General features: G+C 46.1%; 1 protein-coding gene across 1 annotated transcript; it reads right to left on the bottom strand.

The window, feature by feature from the left end:
• Positions 1-227: 227 nt before the first annotated feature.
• LOC129547295 (binder of sperm protein homolog 2) lies at positions 228-7,402 on the bottom strand. The gene is made up of 4 exons (XM_055413188.1): positions 7,345-7,402; positions 2,538-2,570; positions 838-978; positions 228-379 (listed from the first exon to the last, which is right to left on the bottom strand). The coding sequence occupies exons 1-4, from the start codon at positions 7,400-7,402 to the stop codon at positions 228-230; spliced, it is 384 nt and encodes a 127-aa protein (XP_055269163.1).
• Between the last annotated feature and the right edge of the window lie 3,848 nt (positions 7,403-11,250).

Below are 11,250 nucleotides of genomic sequence, written 5' to 3'. Positions count from 1 at the left end.
ATTATTTTTGTTACCTGTGGCTGTTTTTGTGCCCCAAGGCAGAACTGAGTATGGCTTGCACAGCCTAAATTACTGATTAGTAGGTTCTTTACAGGGAATGTTTGCTGACCCCTGATCTAAGCCATCACAAGAAAATCTTGACCCCAAGCTTCCCTTTCCATTAACCCAGAGGATCCCCTCTTTAAGATATCTATAAGATCCCCCCACTCCATCCTTCCTCAACCAACTTACTGGTAAGGAGAGCATTGTTTCCATTTTCCATCTTTGTTATAGTCACTTGTCAATGAACACCAACTCCGACTTAAAACATAGCCTTCCTTGGTGCATTTATAAAAGTATTTATTTCTGTACAAGAAAGGGAAGGTGCAGCTTGGGGGATCTGCAAAGAAAGGGTGGAGCAGAAGGAGAAACGTGAACATCAAAAGTCTTAGCCTTAACCATCGCTGTGCTCACAACCCATGCTTTCCCTACCACACAGAACTGTTTTCGAGGCGGTTAAACCACATCAAGGGCTCCTGGGCTGGCTCAGTGATAAAGAGTCCGCCTGTCAATGCAGAGGATGCAGGAGACACAGGGTCAGTCCCTAGGTTGGGAAGATCCTCTGGAGACAGAAATGGCAACCCACTCTAGTCTTCTTGCCTGGGCAATCCCACGGACAGAGGAACCTGGCGGGCTACAGTCCATGGGGTCCCAAAGAATCAGACATGACTTAGCGACTAAACAACAACCACCATGTAAAGAGTCAGGATTTGGATGCGGGTTTATCTGACAGCAAAAACCATGTAGCCAGCTGCTTCTTGGATCACAGTCATCTAAACGCATCCTTGGGATGCTCACCTTCCGCAGTGCAGTACCGCCATCTACCTTGGAATATCTCGTCGATAGAGCACCAGGCATAGTCACTGCGGACGGAGATGCAGTTGTAGTAGATGATGTCATTGTACACAAACGGGAAGATACAGGAATAGTTATGAAACACTGGAAAAGATAGAGCAAGCAAGCTGATAAAGGGGATCGACTTTCTAACTCAGTCCGTCACACCTGATGGCACCTACCTCCCCACATCCACATGTGGCTCGTCTCTCTCCCTGCCTCCCCTGGGTCTGGCACAAAAATAGCCAAGTGAGTATCAAAGGCAGCCTACTTCATCCTGGACCTGGGAGCAGACTGGAGTCCCTGGCTTCCTTTCCATGGAAGTCCTCTACCCACTGAGCACCAGACCCAAGACGCAGTACTAGAGTCTTTCTTAGCATCCCTTTTCTCTCTCTCGCCTAACAAAAGAAAGCTCTTAGCCTGTCACAGTTTGTCCCTAGGTATCTCTCAAAGCTGACCACTTGTCTTGACTACTCAGCGACTTATTTCTGGATGCTTCTAACTGGTGTGGCCCATCTCTTCTTCACACTGCAGCAAATAGCTTCATTCTTGAACTCTGCCACACCTCTGTTCATATTCCACTACTCTTTAAAAAAAATTCGTATTTATTTGGCTGCACTGGGTCTTCATTGCAGCCTGTGAGCTCTTAGTCACAGTATGTGGGATTAGTTCCCCGACTAGGGATCAAACCTGGGCCCCCTGCATTGGGAGCATGGAGTCTTAGCCATGAAGTCACTCCATTACTCTTAGGATTAGAAATAGCATTGAAGTGGCTTATGATATCCTACTTGACCTGGTTCCCAGCTGCACCTTCAGCCTCACCTTGGACCACCCTTCCTTGGGCTCTCTCTGCTCAAGCTTTGTAAGGTCTCCCAGGTGTCCCACCGTCTTTCTTGTCTTGGGGATTTATAGATGTGATCTCTGATCGGCAAGAACATCACACACCCTCTTCCTGTTAACCCTCCCCTGACATTCATCCTAAATGTGAATCTCCTAGGAATTCCCAGTCTATGCCGGATCCACTTGTACAGAACTGCCTTACAAGCTCCTTCGTACTTCTCATAAGTTCTCTTATTTATTGAACATGGAGTGACTCTTTCAGTGTCTCTCTCGTTTGTAAGAGGCGACCACATATATATTGCTCAACGATAGACCCATGCTATCAACTGACAGGTCAGGACTGGTCCAGAGAAGAAACTTAACCTACAAAGGATAAAATCCACAAATGCTGATGTTAATTTCAGTGAAGAAGAGAGTACTTTTCCAGAGGAGCATGGGAGAGGATCTTGGAGGGCTGACTTAACTGGGTCTTGAAATATATGGTTTGGCTACCATGATCAGGGAGGGCCTTTTATGCCAGAAGAACAGTGAATGAGGAACTCCCCTGGATTTCTAGTGGTTAAGACTTAGTGTTTCCATGGCAGGGGGCATGGGTTCAATCCCCCACAGGGAACTAAGATCCCACATGCCACGGGCAGTGTAGCCAAAAATAATTAACTAACTAAAGAAAGAAAGAATGAAAAAAGAAGAATAGTGGATGAAAGAGTAGAACAACAGGGAAGTAAGCGCAAGGAACTTTCAGAACATAACACTGTTTCATGGGTGGGGTGAGATAGCTCCTCGCATTTGAGATGCTAACAAATAAAAAAGAGATGCCTCCTTACCTGGGAATGGAGGAAAGATACGGACAATCAAGTCTGAAAGAGGAAAAAAAAAGGCAAATGTTAGACCACCTCCTAAAATACTCTATTCCCAGACAAATGGCAATTGCAGGTACCTTGAAGTTGATGCAGCCAACTGCTCTCCTGTTACAGAAAAACTGTCACATTTTGGATGACTTCTGGTTACTTCTAATTTGGACGGGGGGTTTATGTTCACCCAAGACAGTCCATTAATTCAGGTATGAGCACTCACTATTCCTCAGGTCTTTCTTTGTGTAAGTCAGGATAAATCTGCCCCATCCAAGGTCACTCAACTTTGACACATTGGTTGAGATTCCACAGGTCTGAAAGTTGGATGGAACATCTAGCTTTTGCCCACATACCAACATTTCAGGAAAACAATCTGTTTATTTGTTCAGTGCTGGGGTCGCAGAGTCAGACATGACTGAGTGACTGAACTGAACTAAGAGGCTGAATATTTATAGCAGCCTTGGTGATTTTGTTTGATTTCATTTTGTTTCATTTTTCACGTCATTTTGTTCTTTCATCATCCCTGAACCTGTTTCAGGAAGTGTCTCAGAGGCACTTCCACTGTCATAAAAGTTAGGTTGAAAGTGAAAGTCACTCAGTCATGCTTGACTCTTTGCAACCCCATGGACTATACAGTCCATGGAATTCTCCAGGCCAGAATACTGGAGTGGGTAGCCTATCCCGTCTCCAGGGGAATCTTCCCAACCCAGGAGTCGAACCGGGGTCTCCCACATTGCAGATGGATTCTTTACCAGCTGAGCTACCAGGGAAGCCCTAAAGTCAGATTGGACCCAGTTGAAGACTAGAAAGGAGATACACAGACCTGTTCACCAGCAACACTGGCTTATATTTGATTGGCCATTCCTGTGTTCCAGCCATTGTCCTCAGTTGCTCTTCACAGCAACTCTATGAAGGAGAGATTCTAACTGAGAACACTCTTCTCCCTACCCCACCAAAGTTTTCCGGAGGAGAAGACATAGGCAACGGGAAACTGTTGGAAGTTATGTGACCACTGACTGGCGGGAACAAAGTTCCAACCCAGGAAGTCCTGCCACGGAGACTGCGTTCTGGACACAATACTGATATTATCTTTGAATTGTCACCTCCCTGTGCAAGTGACTTAACCGATACGCTGCAGTCTCCTGATCTTTGATGTGGTGATGCTAACTCATAGGTCTGTGCGAGACTCTATGCCTCAGGAGCGACGGCATGGTGCGTATGTCATCTGTGTTAGCCAGTAGCAGCCCTGCTTTTCAGAAAGTAGCTGAAAAGTTGTCAACGTTTTCGAAGTCGTGATTAAATGAATGATTGTTCTGGGTGGTTTCCTGCACTTAACACCTTCTGCTAATTATCTCACAGAAATGATGCTTACAACACTACTGTAAGACTGGTATTATCACGTGTTATTGTGGAGCCCTGTACTAGGGTCACAGGTGTGGAGCCTTATACCAGTCACAGGACAAAAATTTCCAGAATTAACCAAGCCCCATAGCAACTGTTGCCATGAGCCTTCTCACTTAAACTGCCCAGTTCCTTGACCCCATGTGAGGTAAAGCACCCACCCTGTAGCATCCTCACCACTCACTAAATGCCACTCCTCCTGTAGGAATTTTCTTGAGGCTATAAAAATTGGCCACTAGCCCACCAACATCTCCCACTATAATAAACTCTACTCTCCTCTCTTTCTGCGTCGTGTCTGGAAATTCTTTTCCAACCCTTGCACATACCACGACAGTAATATTTATAGACTGCAGAGTATTAATGATGATCTCTGTTTTGTAGATACTGCAATAGAGGCTTAGAGAGGGGAAAAAATCACTGTTCAAAAGCCAGAGAACTTGTGAAATCGATCACCAGTCCAGGTTCGATGCGTGAGGCAGGGTGCTCAGGGCTGGTGCACTGGGATGACCCTAAGGGATGGGATGGGGAGGGAGGTGGGAGGGAAGGTCAGAGTGGGGAACACAGGTACACCCATGGCTGATTCATGTGAATATATGGCAAAAACCACCACAATATTGTAAAGTAATCAGCCTCCAATTAAAAAAAAAAAGCCAGAGAACTAAGAAGCGGTTCAGGTACTCCGGCTGCAGAAAATGAGCCTCTGAAACAGTCCTGCCTCTGCGGGGTTGCTGTTTCCAATTCGGAACCTCTTCCAGGTGGTGCCGCCCCAAAGCTGAAGCTCCACTCTGGGCAGATGAGGGTCATTTTAGGATAAAACCAGGAGAAGGCAATGGCACCCCACTCCAGTACTCTTGCCTGGAAAATCCCATGGGCGGAGGAGCCTGGTGGGCTGCCGTCTATGGGGTCGCACAGAGTCGGACACGACTGAAAGCGACTTAGCAGCACCAACAGCATGGGTACTTAGCAGCTTTCCTTGTGGCTCAGATGGTAAAGAATTTACCTGCAATGCGGGAGCCCCAGTTTCCATCCCTGTGTTCCCCAGAGGAGGGCATGGCAACCCACTCCAGTATTCTTGCCTGGAGAAGTCCATGGACAGAGGAGCCTGGCTACAGTTCATGGGGTTGCAAAGAGTCGGACATGACTGAGTGACTACACTTTCTTTTCTTTCTATGGTACTTAAATTTCACTATAAACGCTAACAGTAGCTGGGTGAGTTTTCTGCTTTGTTCAGCCATGGCAGTTAACCTTTACAGCCTCTTATCTCTACCGTTTTTAATCTTCATGGCCTTCTCCTCATTTTACAGATGAAAGAGCAGAAAGAGACTTTCATTTAAACCTGTCCCACACAGTCCAAAAAAAAAAAAAAAATACTGCATGCAGCCTAAACTCTTGCCCAGCTCTGTCTGATTTCAGGAAATAAGTTACTTGTTTTACGAACCTGGAGATGATCCTTTGCTGTTTCATCTGCTAATACTGATGAACAAGACTCATTCCTTACGGATCTTCTGTGGTTGGGCTTTATGCCCGGATCATATTGTATGCCTGGGCAGACATTACCATTTTTATCATCAGATCCCCTCCTCCCCTTTCCTTCTTCTCTCCCCTTCCCTCCCCGCTCTTCCTCCTTCTCTTGCTCCAGCTGATGATTAGAATAAATGCCACCACCAATCGACTGAGGAATTCCAGTATGCCCAGTGTGTTCTGAGAAAAAGGAAGTTAAAGGCAGCCCTCTCCCCCCTACCCCAGCCCCCTGACATCCGAAGGCTGACCGGGCACTCGGGGCTCGCTAGCCCTGTCCTTCTCCAATCAGACATCACTCACTCCCACAATCACGACCTCAGACAGGCGTACTCTGAGATCATGAGAAAGTGAGATAAAGCAAGAGGCCTTCAGCACCGTGTGGAAGCACAGACTAAAGCATGCTCACCGTGTCACAGACTACCAGGCCCCTCCTCCCTTTGTCAAAAAACAGTGACTGCGGCCTCTTTGTCAATTACACCTTTTTCATGCTGTTCTATCTTCACTCCAGAGAAGATTAACTGAGATACCCAAGCATAGCATTGCCCCCGCTTTCTGATCACATCCAATCTTGGGTGAGACCCAGCTTCCTTAACCTAAGCCTCTCCCGCTACAGTCTCCCACCCAGAGCCCAAACCCTAGAATAGATCCTAACACCCTCTTCCTGAGACAGCCCATGGTATACACTAGGCCGCGTGGTCTTCCTGGTTCCAATGAGTGAGAAACCAGTTTGTTCAGCACCCCTGTGTTCCTGGTGGGCTTGGGTTAGATGCAGGTCATTGACAGTTTCAACGATTTTACCTACCTTTTCTATATAATCCTTAGAACAATGATAAGAGATAAAGATCATTTGCCCTCTAACGAATTTGTTTTCTGGAGAGGGAATACACTGAGTTCAAACTTCCAATGGATTATGAAAGGGAAATCATGTCAGTCTTTTCAGCCTCCCCCAACTCCAGCCTCCCCACAGATAACCATGTTGTAATTCCTGTGAAACCTACAGAGATAGTTCATGAATATTCAATGTATGTATTAATAACATTTTACTCCCTTTTTAGACAAAGGAGAACTTGGCTTACATACTGTTTATTTTGAAGCTTACTCTCTTAACAAAAGATCTTGGTAAACTTTCTAAAGCAATACATAATAAGCTTCATTCATTCTTCCTTCCTTCCTTTCTTCTCTCTCCCCTTTCTTCCTTCTTTCTCTCCTGTTTCTTTCCTTCCTTCTCTCTCTCTCTTTCATTGTAGTAAGAGCCCTTCACATGGGATCAACCTCTTTACAAACTTTTGAGTGCACAAACCAAAAACTGCTAGCTATAGACATCATGTTTTCTAGCAGACCCCTGGAACTTATTCATCTTGCGTTACTGAAATCTTTCACCCATTAAGCAAACTCCCCATTGCCCCTTCTCCCCAGCCCTTGGCTCCCACCAATTCTACTAGTGTGACTATTTTAGATACTTCATCTAAGTAGAAACACGCTGTATTTGTCCTTTTGTGACTAGTTTATTCCACTTGGCGTTACATCCCCCAGGTTCATCCGTGCTGTTCCATTTGACAGGATGCCCAGGCTTCCTCCTTCCTGAAGGATTATAACCATTATACAGATGAGAAGGCTGAGGCTTAAAGAGAGGCAAAGTTGCCTACTGATGATCACCCAACCAGCAGGAGGAAGAGCCAGGATTTGAACCCGGGAAACTCGAAATCTTTGATTCAGCACTAACCATTAGGCTCTATTTAAAAGATACTATGAACATTAGCTAGAATCTGTTTCCTGCCCATCTTACTCCAAACCACCACCTCTTAGGTCTCACCTTCTTCATCTATCCTCCCCTCCCTGGCACTTCCAGTGATCTCACCTGATTTCAGCCCATGTAGACAGAGGGCCAGGGACAGCCACCTCACCAAGCTTCCCATCACTCCCAGTGAGCTGCAGGCGGCCTGCAAGCGTCGCTTCTGACTTTATACCTTCCAGTTTCTGCTCCTCCTACTCCTGTTCTTCTGACTATTCACAGGCTCACTCCACAGCCTTTTCTCCCATGCCCTGAATCCCAGACTGCCTAGAAAAATCAGGAACAGCCATCTCAGAAAGCTCTCTAGCAGCATTCTGGAAGTGTGGTCCCTGGACCAGCTCCACCATCTTCACCTGCAAACTTGTTAGAAATGCAGGTCCTTTGGCCCCCGCAGCAGACCTGCTGAAACACCGAGGATGAGACCAATTGCCTGTGTTGCAACAACTCACCTCCTGGTGAGTCCAATGTTCGAAAAAGTTTGAGAACCACTGCTTCAGAGCTTGCTTCACACTTCCTTATCTATTTCATATCATCTACATCCTTGATTATTAAAAAAAAAAAGACTAACACAACATTGTAAAGCAACGATACCCCAATAAGAAATATCATTAAGAATTTCCCAAAGAAAAATGTATTTGTTTTCTATCCCTGATTTAATAGAAGCTCTTGGAATAATTTAACCAAAGTTTCTCAGCCTGGACTTTGGGGAAAAATAAATACAGACACACAGAGAGCGAAAGTCCAGTAAGAAAGTCAAAATCATCTTCAGCTTCTTGAATAAGTAAGGCTCAGAAAGGCTAGGCATCGTGCCTTGTGGTCAGCCAGTATGTGGAAAGGATGGATCTTGGTCCCCTTTAGAATTCCTCTCCCACCTGCCATCTCCCGAGGGATCTGGGAAGAGTGCTTTATAAAAGAGAGAACGGACTGGAAGAGTGACTTCCTCAAAGGAGGCGGGTGTCTTGCTGGACTCCCTGGGGCAATCTAAGATGAGAAAGAAACTGTCCTGGAAGCCAAGTATCATGACAATGGCAGGAAGGGAGGCACTTAATGCTCATCCTGCAGATCTTGTCTGTGCCGAGACCTTTTCAGACGTTATTTCACTTCTGCCCCATTTGCAAAACATACGGAGATGGGGGACTGCTTAGACATATGTGTGCCCTTTCCAAAAAGAGTTGAGAAAACGGAATACAAGAGAAGTGAGGGACCTGATAAAGACATGGAGAAGCCTGAGTCTCTCTTGTCTGATGCATTGATGTTGTGTAAGTTGGGTCCAACTGTTTTGCAGCCCCATGGACGCTAGCCTGCCAGGCTCCTCTATCCATGGGATTTCCCAGGCAAGAATACTGGAGTGGGTTGCCATTTTCTTCTCCAGGGGATCTTCCCCACCTAGGGATCGAACCTGTGTTTCCTGCATTGGCAGACGGATTCTTTACCACGGAGCCACCAGGGAAGCCCTGTCTGACGCATTGGTTTTTGCTTTTTATATTTCTCTGTTTTTCTGAACTGATAGATGCCTGGCCTCTCTACAGTTAATGAGGTCACCTGTCAATCAAGAGTAAGCAACATGGCTGGTATCAACGCTTCACCCAAACAAGTTAAGAGAAGTCTCACACAACTGTGTGGCAAGGGAATTGTATCCGTGGTTTGACATCTCCGTGGGGAAACGGAGGCTCCAAGAGGCAACATCATTTGTCAGAGTTATGTGGCTTGTGCGGGTGTGGAAGGGCACAGATTCAACGCGGGCACCTGGAGGAGGGCATGACAACTCACTCCAGTATTCTCGCTTGGAAAATCCCAAGGACAGAGGAGCCTGGCGGGCTACAGTCCATGGGGCTGCAAAGAGTCGGACACGACTGGAGCGACTGAGCGCGCATGCGCTCACTTTGATGTCAAGCCATCTTGCCCTTTCACGTCCGGTTGCTCACAGTGATCTTTCAGGTCCCTTCATAGGAAGTCTGGTCTCTCCAGAGTCACAGGTTCAACTCTTACTCTCTACCCATGAACTTACTTCATCTCAGACACTTGTCAGTGGAGAGACTCTGCAAAATTACTTTTGCTTTCTGAGTTTGAACGCCAGATCTCTAAAACATCTGGGCTACCTGCATCTGATTTGAGAGCCCAGTGAATAGCTTTTTTTCCTTTGAGTAATTCCAGTTAATTATTTTCCATCACACTTTAGAGTCTATTACCCCTACTGTTCAGGATACCTACCAAAAAAAAATCAGTGGAATGTGAGATCAGTTTTCTATACCTATTATAATTATTATTTTCTATTGTTATTGTTGATCAGTCACTAAGTCGTATCCAACTTTTTGCAACCCCATGGACTGCAGCACGCCAGGCTTCCCTGTCCATCACCAACTCCCGGAGTTTACTCGAACTCAAGGCCATCGAGCCGGTGATGCCATCCAAACATTTCATCCTCTGTCATCCCCTTCACCTCCTGCCTTCAGTCTTTCCCAGCATCAGGGTCTTTTCAAATGGGTCAGCTCTTTGCATCAGGTGGCCAAAGTATTGGAGCTTCAATTTCAGCATCAGTTCTTCCAATGAATATTCAGGACTCATTTCCTTTAGGATGGGCTGATCTGATCTCCTTGGTGTCCAAGGGACCCTCAAGAGTCTTCTCCAGCACCACAGTTCAGAAGCATCAATTCTTCAGCAATTATTTTCTATACCTATTATTGAATAGGTTCATACTTCTGGCAGATATTTGACTTCCTGTCATTGATTAGGGAAGATAGCTTGTGCATCTTTGACTTTGTCTCTCTCTTTTTTGGGTGAATTTTTAAAAACACTCTTGATTCTAATTATAACTTCTCCCCAAGATAATGGGAGGTTATACTCCTGAATATTTATGAGGCTTCGGAGGCAGCGATGAACGTGTGCTCAGTTGGTGAGGCACGTTCTAGGGATCCATCTCACCCCACACCCTAAAGTCATGGATGGGACGCTATGAGCAGGGCTGAGAACACCCTACGCTCTGGACGGGCCGAAGTGGACATTAAAGAGAACCCATTATTCCTTTCATGCTCAACCGAAGAGTCATTATGCCCTGAGGCACTCAACCAACTGTGATAAACTATTTTTCAAAACCAAAGTGGGTGTCTAGCCAGCAGTACTGGGAGGAATGGGGTGAGGATGAAAGGAAAACTTGACCAAAGTCACGAACGTACCGAGAGGCCGCACTGGGGGAACTTCCCTGATGGTCCAGTGGTTGAGGGTCCCCCTGCCAGTTCGGGGGCCACAGGTTTGATCCCCGATCTGGGAAGATTCCACATGCTGCAGAGCAACTAGGCCCATGAGCCGCAGCTACTGAAGCCCTTATGCCTAAAGCCGGTGCTCTGCAACAGAGAAGCCGCCTCAATGAGAAGCCCGAGAACTGCAACTAGAGAAAAGTTGGAGACTCAGCACCACCAAAAAGAAATAAATAACTCTTAAAAAAATAAAAGAGGCAGCGCTGGGCCTGAAATCCTAGAGATTCTACATGAATACCTCTAACCACAGGGAAAAAGAGAGAAATTACCGATGATTCTCGCAGCAAGGTGGTTATGTGAGGTTCAGCTTTATCTTCTGCCAAAATGGAGAGATATGTGGCTCTGGGTTTAGATTCTTGCAGTACCAACTCTCGAACCAGCAGGAAATATATGAGCATTCATGTCAGAGGGACACTGACTTTCGAATCCTGAATCTCCCACTGATTTGTTGGGGAGGTTAGCTGAGCAACGACTGTCGTTTATACGGGTTGATTAAGACCTGTGTTTCATAGATGCACAGCACACCGGGAAGAACAGGTGTTCTGTCTGTTGTTTTTTAAGAGTGGCGTCATTGTAAATAAGATATGTGACTCCTGAAACCCTGTATATGCTTCTGCTGGGGCAGCCGTAACAAAACACCATGGACTGGGTGGCTTAAACATCGTGCCTTTATTTGCTCATGGTTCTGAAGACTAGAAGTCCATGACCAGGGTGCTGG

Source organism: Moschus berezovskii, chromosome 22, assembly GCF_049115385.1.
Source record: "Moschus berezovskii isolate FMDL1 chromosome 22, NW_MosBer_1.0, whole genome shotgun sequence".
NCBI classification, from domain to species: Eukaryota; Metazoa; Chordata; class Mammalia; order Artiodactyla; family Moschidae; genus Moschus; species Moschus berezovskii.
Note: the sequence above shows the minus strand (reverse complement) of the source record. Positions and strands in the feature narration are given on the sequence as shown.

Bases quoted from the DNA above. Each gene is read 5' to 3' on its own strand.
- LOC129547295 (XM_055413188.1), bottom strand. From the start codon at position 7,402: ATGGGAAGCTTGGTGAGGTGGCTGTCCCTGGCCCTCTGTCTACATGGG. The intron at 2,571-7,344 runs GTGAGATCACTG...TTCCTCTTTCAG, and splicing joins TCTACATGGGCTGAAATCAG to ACTTGATTGTCCGTATCTTT. The intron at 979-2,537 runs GTAAGGAGGCAT...TATCTTTTCCAG, and splicing joins TATCTTTCCTCCATTCCCAG to TGTTTCATAACTATTCCTGT.